Here is a 16,157-nt window from a genome sequence, read left to right on the forward strand (position 1 = left end):
GTTTACTTTTGCTTTTATTTCTATTGCCTTGGGAGACTGACCTAAGAAAAGATTACTATGATTTATGTCAGAGAATGTTTTGCCTATGTTCTCTTTTAGGAGTTTAATGATGTTATGTTTTATATTTAAGTCTTTAAGCCATTTTAAGTTTACTTTTGTGTGGGGTGTGAGGGAGTGTTCCATCTTCATTGATTTACATGTGGCTGTCCAGCTTTCCCAACACCACTTGCTGAAGAGACTGTCTTTTCTCCATTGTATGTTTTTCTCTTCTTTGTTGAAGAGTAATTGACAGTAGGTGTGTGGATTTATTTTGGGCTCTCTATTCTGTGCCATTGATCCATATGTCTGCTTTTGTGCCAATACCAGACTGTTTTGATTACGTAGCTTTGTAGTATTGTCTGAAGTCTGAGAAGGTTATGCCTCCAGCTTTGTTCTTTTTCCTCAGGATTGCTTCGGCAATTCTGGGTCTTTTATGGTTCCATACAAATTTTAGGACTACTTGTTTTGGTTTTGTGAAAAATGTCATGAGTAATTTGATAGGGATTGCATTGAATCTGTAGATTGCTTTGGGTAGTGTGGCCATTTTAACAATATTAATTCTTCCAATCCAAGAGCATGAGATATCTTTCCATTTCTTTGAATCATCTCCAATTTCCTTTATCAACGTTTTATAGTTTTCAGCATATTCTTTCACCGCCTTGTCAGGTTTATTCCTAAGTATTTTATTTTATTTTATTTTATTTTATTTTTTGATGTGATTTTAAAGGGACTGTTTTCTTACTTTCCCCTTCTGATATTTCATTGTTAGTGTAAAGAAAGAAATGCAATGTTCATCGTGTATCCTGCTACCTTGCTGAATTGGTTTATCAGGTCTAATAGTTTCTGTGTGGAGTCTTTAGGGTTTTCTATATCATGTCATCTGCATATAATGACAATTTTACTCAGAGCTCCTTTCTGTGTGCTAGATAGACTGGATGGCACCGAATTCATGAATCACTGAATAAAGCCAATAAGAGCTTTTAAATTTACTCAGTTGAATTTTGTTAACAGTTTAAAATCTGCACAAAAGTGAAGTGTCATTAATTTTTCTATATCACACTATTTCCATTTTGAATGATTCAAACTTGTATTAAATAAGACTGATGTATTTTATACCCGAGAAAATCTAATGGAAAGGTCATTGCCCAAAACAGCTTTAAGTACATCTAAAGGATACGTGTGTGTATACATGCTTCAAAAATCATAGAGCAATACTTCCCAAAGGGTAGAATGACAGTTCTGCAGGATGTTAACTGGTATTTTGTAGAAAATGAGTTTCATGGTCAAATAAATTTGGGAAATACTGGACTAAACAAAGTTAAAAGGTTTCCTGTGAATTGTGAAGACAAAAAACTCACCTTTCTCCCTAAACATATATTATATATATCATTCATTCATTCACTCATTCATTCATTTTTGTGGATCAAAATATAAAATTCACTTTGAAAAATACTGCTTTTATCAGGATGGCCCTTAGAGCACAAGCTCCCAAGGGTATGAGGGAAAAAAATGGCAAAAGAGAAAAGAGATATATAATTGGACAGCCTGTTAATTTGTATTATTTTAACTTAAGAACTGCCTATTAACACCTTCTTTGAAATGTAATAATTATATACCAATAGAATTATAGCTAATATTTATTGAATATTTGTTATGTGCCAGGCATTATACAAAGTACTTGCTGTACATTTTCTCATTTAATCCTAAAAACAACCCTATGAGTTAGGAACTAGTATCACCAGTTTTACAGGTGAGGAAAATGAGCATTAGTTATAATTCTCTCAGGGTTATACATTTAACAAATGGAAGGAGCTGGGAGCTAAACCTAACTCAATCTGGTTTCCTAGCTCAAGCGCCCTAACCACAATATTATATAAATAGAAACAGTTTTTAAAAAACAGCTTTAAAAAAAATTCAGTCTCTCCTGATAATATTTTAGAAAGTAAGTTGGGACACTTTTCATTATGTCATTTTACAGTGCCTTAAAGAAAAATCTGGTACTACAATCCATGAAGATCCACCAACTAGACTTGTTAGCATCTAAAATTTAAAGCAATTTTATAAATGTTTATAATGGAGTATATACTGGGTTAAAACTGGTGGAATTAGATCTTATGAATTCCTTCTTAAAGAGTACTCCTAACATGATAGAATATCTTTCTAAAAAGTGAAATCTTGGCTTATATACTTAGTTACTGAAAATCAGGGTAATTTCACAGTGCTAAAATAACATACCAAGAATACCTATGCATATAAAATTATTTTTTCCAGTGCTAACACCAAACACAATTTTGGGGGCATAAAAAATTGAATTTACATTTATGTAGAATAATCCCTTACTTGAGCAAAAGTACGTTTAGATTTAGTTATTTTAAAGAGAAATGCTTAAGTATTTCTTCTGTGTATTTGAGTATTGCTGCAAGTCAAATTCTGAGAATCTAGTCTTGTTTGGGCATTTAAATGTCAGCTAACATTTTCCCAATAAACTAGTAACTCAATTTTCTTCAGAAAATATCTAGTTCTGGGGCTTCCCTGGTGGCGCAGTGGTTGAGAGTCCGCCTGCCGATGCAGGGGACATGGGTTCGTGCCCCGGTCCGGGAAGATCCCACATGCCGCGGAGCGGCTGGGCCAGTGAGCCATGGCCGCTGAGCCTGCGCGTCCGGAGCCCGTGCTCCGTAACGGGAGAGGCCACAACAGTGAGAGGCCCGCGTACCGCAAAAAAGAAAATATCTAGTTCTATTTTCTCGGTGGGTCAAAGTGTTATAAAAAAGAATTCTAAATGGCATCATTTGTATATGTAATATTACCATATATTACCCCAGGAAACAAAAACCAGTATCACAGTTAACAAAAACCACAGCAAGTCACTTTTTTAAAACCACGAGTCAGAATTATGTAAAAATTATATATATAGAGAAACACCAGAGACAATAACCTCAATTTTTAAAAACTTTATACTTAACTGAATGATTCTTTAATATTTTAATGTACGCTTCAGAATGAAAGAAATCTGTAAGTATGTTCTAGTTGAAGTTCTTGGGTTTAAAGTTGAAGAGTAAGTGGAAACTAAGACCATGTCTAGAGATGCCTTTTATTTTTTTGTAATTTACATGGGGAAGCAGAAAAAAAGCCCTTGACTTCAAGCAGATTTCCTGAGTCCCAGCTCTGTTTTGAGCTAGCTGTAACCTTGTTCAAGTCGCTTAAAACTGCTGACCTCTGCTGTAAAAGGAGGGCGTGAGATGATTTCTAAAATCTATTTTGGCTTTAAAATTCAGTGATTCTAAACAGAGTTTACCGACTTCAAAAGATAGTACAAATATTTACGGAAAATGCACAACTCTTGTAGACAGGTTAAGAAAAACTGCACTACTAAGTTAATCATCAGTGCTTCTTTATTCTTACCCTAACATACGGGAGAGCAGCAAGGGCCAGTAGAGCAGAGTATGACCGTTCTCAAAACTTTTCAGCTTCAGTTTCTTTTTTTGAGGGGTGGGGTGGGGGTAGAATGGGTAATAATAATCAGTAATTAATAAGTAAATAAAAATAAATAAATGAAGGCATGCAAAAGAGAAGAAGCAACAATCACAACTTAACAATATTAACAATTTGCTGAAAGGGTGTCTTGAGTCTTACGTGAACCAAAGGGCAATTTTCTCTATTGAAAAATATGCATGCCTGGCTCTGAGTGTGGTTTTCTGCAGCAACTTTTGCATTTCAGACCAGGCTATAGTTTCCTCATCAAACCAGCTGTGAACTTGCCAAGCTGCTCATAGGCAGCTTTTCCATCTCTTGGAAAACTGGATGACTGCATGAACGAATCCTCTGTTGTCCCAGGCCTCTAACTCTAGCCTGGAGATGGAAAATGCTAATGATCATACCTACGCTGCAGGCTGAAGGTAACATCGCCCAACAATACACAACATGAGAGAAGGATATGGGCCCCATTTTTACCATTATATTCCAGAAGTCCTGGTGTGGGCAAATGGACCCACTGTTAAGTGGTATAACTTCCTGGCTACATTTGATGGGTCACCAATCTACAAGGCATCTTCAGGTAAGGGTCAGTGGGTAATTCCAAGGGAGGACGGTTAGACTGATCTTCTGATGGTAGAGAAATGCAAGGAAATCTGGCTTCAACTCCAGAGAAAGGGTGTACAAAAAAGAGAAGAAACTGAGGATGATGAACAATATGGGGTCTGAGTCATCTTTACTTGGAGCTGTGCTCAAAGGCCCACCAGTGAGGAGGGCTATAAAATCTACAGCAGATTATGATACAGCACAGCGACCACTCAACTATTCCCTCAATTTAGATGCACCAACAACTCTGTTCAAATACTTCAAAAGATGTTACTGACTAGCAGCTTACTCTGCCTTTATAAGCTTCTTTTTTCATTCAAAAACCACTTAGTAAATGTCCATTGTGTATCACTGGGAGTAATAAGAGGAGGGCAAGTAATAGTTCCTGCCCTCAGGGAAAGTATGATCCAATAGGTTGGCAGAATATGTGCACAAATATAAATCTTGTATCTGAAGATCACTCACCAAAGCTTATCTACTTCCAATACCTCGGCTATTTATGCCTGCTGGCATTTGGAAAATATCTAAACATACAGGAACTGAGGTCCTTTCTTCTCCGCAGGCAGGCTCAGCGATAATCAAGCCTCTGCAGACCCAGCTGGGAGCCGCCTGACTGCTATCTCTCTTGCTAATGCACACTACGGGACCAAAGGACTGTCAAAACAAGCTCTCATCTTAAGAGTACAAGAAGCATCTAGCCCAATGTTAAAATCAATTTCTAAAATATATTTTGAAAATAAAACTCCAGATTTCATTGCTTATTTCTCATTTTTATGTCAGAAATCCTTTCTTTTTGTTCTCCCCATCAACAAGATGGGACTATCTAACATAAACAAGATCTATTAAAATACACAATAATAAAAAGCGCAAATAAACGCCATCAACCAGGACAGCTGATTTAAAAAGACAGTAAAAGCGATTATCTCGATAACTATTTAAACAAGTAATCTCCAAAGCTTTTCTAATTTATTCTCACTACAATTCTGTCAGGTAGGAATTAGTACCTTCATTTGATAGGTGAGGAAACTGAAACTTGGGGGGTAAAATGATTTTATTCAAGATATAGTTATTGCAATAAGGATGAAAAATCTTTGACTCTGATCTCCTTATTTTACTTATCCAATCAGCTGTCAAATTCTGTTTATTCTATCTTCATAATTTCTCTTCAATTCACTTCCTCCTGTATATAATCACTGCAACCCCTAATCCAGAACCCCATTATCAACTGCAACCATAAGACCCTTTCCTAACCAGTCTTCCTGCTCCTCTACTATCTTGTACATGCAAGAGATTAATCTTCTGAAGCACAATTCTGCTCACTTCCATTTCCTGCTCAAATACCTTTAATAAAGTGATTTCTCAGCCAGGCATTCAAATGCTCTTCCCAATTTGTACTCTCAAGGGACCTTTCTCCCACCTATTTCCCACTAGTCTCCACCAAGCACCCAAGCTTCAACCAAACAGAAACCCATGCTTTTATTCAAAGACATTTTGATCTTTCCCATCTCTCCAACTTTGCTTTGAGAAATGACTTTCCTAATTCTTCCCACCACCATCTAAACATGTCTGAATTCTAGTCACGCATAATACAAGGCCCAGATCAATGCCATCTTCACAAGGAGCTCACTTCTCTCTCCTCAGACCTCCCATGGCACACCTGTATCTTCTTTCATTGTTTTCCCCAAGAAATATTTACTGAGTAACTATTAAGTGCCAGGTACTATGACAAGTCGGGGAATGCAAAAGAAGCTTACAGTTTAGTTAGGGAGACAGAAGTGAACAAAAAACATCACACCTCATAAGTTCCACAAAAGGTGGTAGCTCAGAAGTCTACCTGAGCCTAAATGAAGGATACATGAATTTGGCTTTGCCTAGGAAAGTCAAGCAGGGCTTCCCAGCAGAGCTAACACTTGGACTGAGCGGGAAAAGATGCACAAGCATCTGCTCAGAGGACCAGTGCATATATTCACGATCACTTCCATTGAGTTGGAGATGGGGAGTCAGAGTGGCAGACTGGAGAGTAAAGACTTTGAATTCCCCAAGCAGAAAAACAATAACATACCACAAAGGGCTATTTTATGAGCCACAATAAAATAGTGTTTGTGGAATCAAGTTTTCAACTGAAAAGTGTTATACAAATTTAAGATATCATTTATTTATAAATAACAAAGCTTCTTATCTACCTTTTGAATTTAATTGGCTACAGGAATTACCAGACTCTTTTTATGAAACATATAAGTAGAAGGTAAAGGTTTAACAGAATAATTTATATGGTTGTCAAATCTAGGTAGGTTTTACAATATACTGCTCTACTTACTGCTCGATCGCTCTCTAAACACACCCCACCTCCCCTGAGAAACACACACCCACACACAACTTCCAAAGGTAAAATGGCTTAAGAGCAGTGGATTCACACTCACAATTAAAATGGACACTTAAAAATGTAAGAAGTATTGGGCTTCCCTGGTGGCACAGTGGTTGAGAGTCCGCCTGCCGATGTAGGGGACACGGGTTCGTGCTCCGGTCCAGGAAGATCCCACATGCCGCAGAGCGGCTGGGCCCATGAGCCATGGCTGCTGAGCCTGTGCATCTGGAGCCTGTGCTCCGCAACGGGAGAGGCCACAACAGTGAGAGGCCCGCATACCGCAAAAAAAAAAAAAAAAAAAAAAAAGAAGTATCTTCAACCAGAGCTTCCTAATAATTTCCCATTTTATTGTTAGCAACTTCCTAAAATGACAGAACTTGTGTTCTGTTTGCAGGCACAACTCAAGGATTTTCCATTTTCTCCTCAGCACCAATAAATTCACAATCTATTCATAAGGATTCCTAATCTTATTTCAATACATCTTTAGAAACTCAAATTGGTCAATATAATGCAAAATTATATACTGAATAGTTTCTAATATGGATGAAGAACAGAAGTCTTAACTGTATATATTTATATTAAGGAACAGAGCTCGCCGTTAATACTGTCATTAGAGACACATAATCCAGGAATCTGAAACAATGGGAAACGGTGGCAATAGGGAAAAAAAGAGAAAGAGAAATAAATGGGCAGTGGTGAGGAGAGGTGCAGTACAAACGACCATGAAGTGATTCAAGGAAGGGACTTCTGGCTCTGATGGCATGAAGAGGTCAGTGAATCCTCTCCTCAAAACAATAAGAACACTTGTCAGTCATTTCACGGTCCTGGAAATCAATCAGAGGCAGAAAATAAATAGAGAAGTTTCTTGAAAAGTTGCTAGAGCTTTAGAGTAAAACATGAAGGAGTCTACAAACTTATTGCCTGGGCCTACTCCAACTCACTAACCCCACCCTCTAATCCTCAGCTCTTCCGGGAGAGCTCATCAGGATAGGGCTGGGCCACAAAACCCAGCAGCTTTGCTGCCAGAGGGGGCGGACTCCACTTGGGGTACTGGGGTGGGGGGCGCAGTAGAAAACCACAGACTTGTCTGCTAAAGTGGCACACTTGGTGGGAACCTAACAGGGGAAATATAGTTCTTCTAGCTTGAGGCTGTGGTCTGATTGGGGTGAGTGGTGGATCAGCTAGAAATCTGAAGGGAAGATCCTGGAAATGAGAGAATAGTAGAATAACTAGATATGATCTCCTCACATCCCTGGCTGACTGTGAACATATGCAGATGAGGAGGGGAGACATAAAAGGGCCCAACAGAAAGAAACAGCCAAGGCATACTTGAGAACTGGCTGTACTGTGAAATGCACTTCCCAACCCAAAACCAGATCAGCAGAGGGTGGAAGCTTTCCACACTCCAGGTGCTTACTTAAGCACAACTTATGCCCAAATCACTGGCTGACCAATAGGCTATGGAGACACAGGGGTGACTCCCAGTCAGGCTAAAAAGTAAAAACGAGAATGAAAATCACTAAGCAGACACATCAGCGGCTGCACACCACAGAGGAGCCCACAGTTTAAGTACAGGCAAACTATTTAAAACTCGCACGTATATACGCACCTACACCTCTCAAAAACAAAACCAAAACCAAAAAACTTTAGAGTTGTTAAAACATATTACTAAAATGTCTAATTTACTAAAAAGTTACAAGACATGCAAAGAAACAGGAAAAGTGTGGCCCCAACTCAAGAAAACGAGCAGTAACTAGAAACGGGCTCTGAGGAGGACTGGATGTTAGAGTCTGCAGGTGACTTCAAAGTAACAATTACAAATGTATTCAAAGAATTAAAGGAAATACGATGACAAGTAAGGAATCTCAATAGAGATACAGAAATCCTAAATGAAAATTCCAGAGTTGAAAAGTACATTAACTAAAATAAAAATTCACTAGATGGGCTTAATAGCCGATTTGATATGGCGGAAAAAAGAAAGAGTAAACTGAAACAGATCAACAGAAATGATCCAATCAAAAGAACGGAAAGAAGACTGAAGAAAAATGAGTAGAACCTTAGATTCTGTTTAGATTCAGCTTAAAAACAAACAAACAAACAAACAGAATCTGAACCTGTGGGGAACAAGCATCCCCATTACTTGTAGCAAAAGTCCCAGGAGGAGGAACAAAAGGAAAGAACAAATATTTGAAAAAATTACGTTCAAAAACTTGCTAATTTTGATGGCAAACAATCTACAGACCTCAAAATCTCAATGCACTCCACGTATGATAAAACAAAGAGATTTATCCTAGACATATCAGCGCCAAACGGCTCAAAGCCAAAGCCAAACAAAAAAATCTTGAAGACAGCAAGAGAAAAACAACTCATCACATACAGGGGAACAACAACAGGATTAACAACTGACTTCTCATCAGAGGCCAGAGGGCTGAGGAGTTGGGGCAAAAACGTCAACCAAGAATTCTACAGCTAGCCTTCAAAAATGAAGACAAAATAAAGGTATTCTAGGTAAACAAAAACAGAAAATTTGTTTCAAGCAGACCTAGTCTACAGAAATACTAAAAGATGTGCTACCAGCTGAAAGGAAATGACATCGGAAAATAACTCAAATCCATAGGAAGCTAAGAAAATCACTGGAAATGGTAAATTTCTTTAAAAATAGAAGATTTTTAAAGTAGTAACTGTAATACTATAGCACTTCGTATATATATATGAAGTGCTCTCTCTCTCTCTCTATATATATATCTATATCTATCTATCTATCTACATATATGACAATAACAGCACAAAGGATGGTGAGGGATAGAGCTATATTGGATCAAAGCTGCTATATTTTACCAGAATAACACACACACACACACACACATATACACACAGCCATCAGCAGGTTGTGATAACTCAAAGATGTAATCCTTGATCAAGAACTAAGAAAATACATAAATAACACAAATAAATAACTAATTTAAAAAATCACAAAAGGATTTAGAAGGTACAGAAAGAATTAACATAAATCAGTAAAGAAGGAACAATAAAGGACATAAGACATATAAAAACAAATAGTAAAATGGCAGACATAAATCCACACACATTAACAACTACATTAAATGTAAATAGACTAAATGCTCTGATAAAAAGGCAATAATTTTCAGACTGGAAAAAGAAGTAAGATCCAGATGTTATGTTTTTTTACAAGAGACACATCTTAGATTCAAAGAGTTTGAAACAAAATGAAGGAAAAAGATGTCATGCAAATAGTAATCATGAGAAAGTTCAAGTAGTTATATTAATATCACACGAAATAGACTTAAGACAAGAAATATTAATAGAGACAAAGAGGGACATTTCATATTGATAAAAGGCCCAACTGGTTAGGAACATTCTGTAGGACAGACCACCTACTAAGCCATAAAACAAGTCTCACTAAGTTTAAAAAGACTCAAATCATACAAAGAACATTCTCTGAGCACAAAGGGATTAAAGAAAAAAAACTTGAGACATCCTCAAACATTGGGAAATTAAACAACACACGTCTATGTAAACCAAGATCAAAGAAGAAATCAAAGGAAAAATTTAAAAATATCTTGAACTGAATGAAAATGAAAACACAATATATCACATTTTATGGGATGCAGCTATAGGGAAACTTAAAGGGAAAGGTATAGCTTTAAACACATATTAGAAAGGATAAAATTCCAACATCAATGATCCAACATTGCAAGTCAAGAAGCTAGGAAAATAAAGACCAAATCAAACCCAAAGCAAGTAGAAGGAAGGAAGTAGTAAAGATCAGAACGGAAATCAGTGACATATAAACACAACAGATTTTTGAAAAGGTCAATGAAATCAAAAGCTGGTTTTCTGGAACAAGCTGCAAAATCAATAAACCTTAGCTAGACTGACCAAGAAAAAAAGAAGACATAATTACCAAAATCAAGAATGAAAGAGGGGATATCACTACAGACGCTAAAGAAATTACAGAAAATGGGATTATTATTATGAGTAACTTTATACCAAAAGAATAAGATGAAATAGAAAAATTCCTAGAAAAACATCAATTACCAAAATTGACTTAAAAAGAAGTAGAAAATAGAAAAAAGAAAAGACTGATAACTAGTTAAGAAATAGACTTAGTCATTAAAATACCTTGATAAAGCCTCTGATTTATGTATTTTATTCTTTCTTTTTTCTTCTTTTCCAGCAGTTCTGTTAAGTCTGTGAGTTCATAATCATTTGAAGTGATCTGTATGATGTGATAACACACCTATTGTTAATTTATGACACTTCCTTTACTTGCTTACTAAGTAGTAAGAGATGAAGTCAAAGAGGTAGGCTGGGGCCAGGGATTAGTAAACCAAGTACAGAGTCTGGATTTTATTCTGTTAGGAAACCATTAGAGTCCAGCAGGAAATTAGCATTATTTTCATTAAAAAAAAAAAAAAGTATCTTGGCTGCTATGTGATAAGTTAGGCAACAGTAATATAGAAAATAAGTGAAGAGGTTTGGACTAGAGTGGTGACGATGATGATAAACACCTCACGTGTATTAAACTCTTTTAAGTCTCCTAAAAGCCACTTGAAATAGGTGCTATTCATTTTACAGATGAGCAAGCCAAGGCAGAGGGATTAAATAACTGGCCAAAGGTCATACTGCTAAGTAGGAGTCACATTAGGACTCAGGCCCAAAAACTCTGGCAGAAGTGCTGAGCTCTTAATCATGCACACTTAAGACTATGGTCTTAGGATGAAGAGAAAGAGGCTGAAGTTAAGAAAATGTTCTAGGGTTATGGGGACCAAGACTTGCTAATGGACTGGATGTAGAGATGAAAGAAATAAAGAAATAATGACTTGTAGGTTTTGCCTGAGCAACTAGGTGAATTCAGTAGTATAATTATACAACAGAGAGAGCATATGAAATAGGAGGGAAAGGGGTCCTAGGACTCAGCCCTGGAGCACCACAACATTTAAAAGCTGAACAGAGAAAGAGGAACCAACAAAAGAGACCAAGAAAGAGCTTCTAGTGCTTAGGAGGGAAACAGGGAGCGTCATGAAAGCCAACAACTAAGTATTTCAAGGAGGAGGGGGGAGGCAATGTGTAGAATGCTGCTGACAGATTCTGTACGATGAGGACAGAGACGGGACCATGAGATTCCACAAAACGAAGGTTACCTGTGAAGCTGAAAAGAGCAGCATCCTGCTAAGTTAACTCCCATCACTGTACTTACCTTCTTGTACTGTCTGTCCCCTCTCTAGACTGTAAGCTCCTGGGCAATGACCGTGAGTTTTATGCTAAATCCTTATCTTCTAATTACACTGCTTAGAGTAGAACTGAAATTACATAAGCGCTATGTAATGTAATGTAAATGCAAAACTATTTCAAAGAGTTTTCTGGTGTGATGATTAAAAAGAAGATTTCAATACGACCAACGATGACGACACGCCACGCCGCCTTCTGCTCGCCACCTCATCACTCACATACCGTCAGAGATCCGTTCTGTGTGCTGGGTGAGTTGCTGCTCTGCTCCCCGTGGGCTTGCGTGCTTCCATAGAGGGTCAGGTTATGCTCACTGGTCTGGCCGGCATAGTCCTGAGTGTGTGGCACTCCGTATTCTGTGGGAATCCCATTTTGCGGAGGTGGTGGAAATGGGATGGTAGTAAAAGGCTGAACCATTGCGTCAGGAGTTGTTGTTGGCTCCTGGTTACCCTAGAACAAATAGAGAAAGAGAAAATAAGGAGAAAAATTGACTTTAAATTCTCATCATATAATTATTTTTAAGGTGAGTGAACAAAATTCCCTGAATATTCTCTCATTGCTCAGGTAAAATGGAACACTTACGTACTGCCTCAGGATTAGGGGAAATACTGCTATATGTATACTTATAGGTGTACGTATGGAGACACACAAACACACCCAACTTCGGTCTATTTGTGGTTTCTAGACAGGTCCGTGATCATATTAAAGTTGCCTAGTTGCCAAAGGGCCAAAGATCTTCCTTTACACCAAAAAATTTTAAATGCCAGGAAACTTCTCACAGAAGATAAATTACAAGAGTTGAAATTCATTTGGACCATTAGTATTTTCCTTAGAACACTCTCTATCCCTTTAGTGATTCTTAGGGGAAAACAAATCAATTTCACTAAATTACAATTCATAGCAATAGGCAGAATGACAGTATAAATTAAATTCTCAAAACCAGACAATATAGACCTCTAGATTTTAAGAACACAGAGTTCAGCAGAAATCACATTATTAAAAAAATTAACCTTTGGATTTCAAGGTAGAGATTTATTTAAGTCTTGGCTACTAGGTTAATAAAAAATAAACCAACAAAAAACCCTTTCCTTAAATTAGAAATAGACAAAAAAATTCCCCAGACAAAAAAATTTCTCATAATTACTGCTAGCATTACAAGGCTAGCAGGATACCTCTCCACATGACATCCATTCCCAGATGTTTACTTAGGATCCAGCGTGATACATGCAATATCACTAAACATACAGTAACTACAGGAAATTGTTAGAAGCCATTTTGGCTCCACAGCCCCTGTCTTACTTCTGTTCAGTCTAAGTTCAGATACAAAAGAGGAGTTTAAACCTTGTGTAAGAGATTTCATAAAGCCCTTTCTTCTCAACAACTGACCTCCTGACCTCCCATTCTATTCCAAAAAAGGCAGAGCCCTTATTTTACTAAAGATATACAAGTCTGCAAAGTCTGGAGCCACTGTTCTTCTGGAAGTAGTTGGCAGAGATGGTCAAATGCTTAAAAATGTTAGCACTTTGATAGGTTTCCCCTTCCCCTATATTTTATTTATTTATTTATTTATTTATTATTATTATTTTTTGCGGTACGCGGGCCTCTCACTGTTGTGGCCTCTCCCGTTGCGGAGTACAGGCTCCGGACGCGCAGGCTCAGCAGCCATGGCTCACGGGCCCAGCCGCTCCGCGGCATGTGGGATCTTCCCGGACCGGGGCATGAACCCGTGTCCCCTGCATCGGCAGGCGGACTCGCAACCACTGCGCCACCAGGGAAGCCCCCCCCCCTATATTTTAGATATCAAATCATTAGGGATCAAAGAAAATCCTCCGAGTCATGAGCATCACTTCCTTCAAACCAGGAAGTAATTATTCTTCTTTCTTTCTCACTCCCGGTTATCCTTTCTCCCCCTCAATTTAAGAAGGGATTCTCTACCCACTGAGAGTTGCAGGAAACAGAACTTCAGCAGCACTGTCTAAACATCATCCCAGGTTTTCAACATTAACTTAATGGCCATTAATAAACTCATACTGTCGCAAACAAAATGAATTGGAGAAAGATCTCACAATATTTTTAAAGGAAGGTTCAACCATCATTACGACAATCTGCATAAAATAAAACAGAACAAATGTACAAAGGCTGTTATAAATAGAGAAATATATAATCATAGATTGGAAAGCTGGATATTCTTAAGATGACCATGCATCCCAAACCCCACAAACACAATCAAAATCTCAGCAGGTATTTTTGCATAAATTGACAAGCTGTTATTAAAATTTATATAGAAATGCAAAGGACCTAGAATAGTCACAACAATTCTGAAAAAGAACACAAACTACCTGAGTTCAAGACTTATAAAGTGATGGTAATCAAAACAGTGTGGTACTGGCTTAAAGACAGACAATAGATAAATGAGATAGAAAAGAATCCAGAGATAGACATAAACATTTACAGCGAATATTTAGGCATCAAGTCAATTCAATGGGCGGAAGGAAAGACTTTTTAATAAGTGAAAAACTGAATACCCAATGGAAAAAAATAAACCTCAACTCTCAACCTGCATATGCAAAAAAAAAAAAATTAAAATATAACTACTAAAACTATGAAAATATTAGAAATATTAGGAATATTACTGCGGTGGGGAGGATTCTTAAGTATGATAGGAAACCTACAAACCAGAAAAAAAAAAAAGATTTGGTTACGGAAGTTAGGAAGGAAAGAAGAGAGGATGGGAAGGAGGGGAAGATTTTAAAGTCAAAAGAAAAACCAACTGGAGAAAAGAGCTGCAAAGGTAAGACAGACACACTGGTTACCATCACTAAGTCAAGAGTAAGTTATTCAAACTGATGAGAAACACACAAATCAACAAAAAAAGAGGCAAAGAATATAACTGAACAGTTCACAGAAGATGAAATACAAATGGCTGTATGATAGAAGTGCTTAATCTCATTAACAAATTGAAATACATATTAACCATAAGTCCAATTTTTTGTAATCAAATCACAAAAATATTAAAAACTTTTACTGACATATAATTGACATATACATTTAGCTCTCCATATCTGTGGGTTCTGCAGCATGGATTCAAATGACCACAGATTGAAAAATATTAGGAAAAAAAATTCCAGAAAGTAAAACTTGAATTTGCCATAGTCCAGCTATTAAATTGTATTTACAACTATTTACAGAGCATTTACATTGTCTTAGGTATTATAAGTAATCTAGACATGATTTAAAGTATATGGGAGGATAAATACTATGCCATTTATACAAAGGACTTGAGCATCCGTGGATTTTGGTATCTGCAGTGGGTCCTGGAACCAATCCCCTGTGGATACGGAGGGACAATTCTATAATAAACTGCAGCTATTTATTCATAGTGTACAATTTGGTAAGTTCTGAAATACATATGTACACTCATGAAATCATCAGCACAATCAAAACAGTGAACATATCTCTCCAAAATCCCCCAAAGTTTCCTCGTGCTCCTAATAAGTACATATTACTTTTGTAATAAAGCCTACAAAGTATTTTTTATATAAAAGAGAATGACGAAAAATGAAAAATGTAACCAGTAAGAGGAAGCGGAAGCTTCATATGCTGAAGCACTGAATTATTGTGCTGTTCTTAAGAAAATGGTAGTGACATTATCTAGAGACAAAAAGGCTTGTCTTTCATTTTAAAGTTATACAGCATCAAAATTCAGGCTGTCTCTGGTGTCTAAGAATCACGTCTACATGGTACTAAGGATTGCTTTACATAAAAATCCTTCCCTTTATTTAGTTCTTAAAAATTATGCTAGCAAGACCTTAAATTTTTACCCATAATTTTTCAGGGAAAAAATCATTCTTGTTACTCATCACTAAATAAGTTCTTTTCATGATCTCAAGGTCAGGGTATTGTAAATGATTTCTCCTTAGCTATTCTGGGTGTCCTAAGAAGGAAATAAAATAATTCTCTTCCTTCTCTTTCAAATTATTCAGTGCTACCTACCTACCTACCCACCCACCCACCCACCCACATGAAGCACACTGCTTCAGAAGACCTCACGGGATTTGCTGGCCTGAGGACAGATACAAAAGAGAAAATTCCATTTCAGGTGGGTTGGTGAATGAAGGTGAATAAGAGCGCCAAAGGTGTCCATAGATCTACACTCCAACTCTAGGCATAAATATACTCTTAGAGACACAGGACGGGTCTACGAAATAACACACCAAGGCTAAAAGATGCTGTTGCCCAGCTATGATGAACACAGCAAAGGGGACTTCTAATGCTCCGACTGTGCTCCTCTTTCTCTTCTCTTTCACCACAGCCTCCATTCTCCACCTCAGCCCTGCTGGGGACGCTGCTCTGGCACACAAAGCACAATATTAACTCTCCCGCAGAGGCAGTCTTGATAAAGCTGGCTCAGTCAACTGAATAAACA

At 37.4% G+C, this 16,157-nt stretch overlaps 1 protein-coding gene across 14 annotated transcripts in view; it reads right to left on the bottom strand.

Moving 5' to 3' along the window:
- Positions 1 to 16,157, bottom strand: part of RBFOX2 (RNA binding fox-1 homolog 2) — a 262,455-nt gene that overhangs the window by 53,061 nt on the left and 193,237 nt on the right. For all 14 annotated transcript variants that reach the window (XM_060025570.1, XM_060025568.1, XM_060025579.1 and 11 more), the window contains one exon: positions 11,957 to 12,181. In XM_060025570.1, coding sequence (XP_059881553.1) covers positions 11,957 to 12,181 — 225 coding nt within the window. The remainder of the gene's footprint in view (positions 1 to 11,956; positions 12,182 to 16,157) is intronic.

The sequence above is a fragment of the Delphinus delphis genome, chromosome 11, assembly GCF_949987515.2.
Source record: "Delphinus delphis chromosome 11, mDelDel1.2, whole genome shotgun sequence".
Classification (NCBI taxonomy): Eukaryota; Metazoa; Chordata; class Mammalia; order Artiodactyla; family Delphinidae; genus Delphinus; species Delphinus delphis.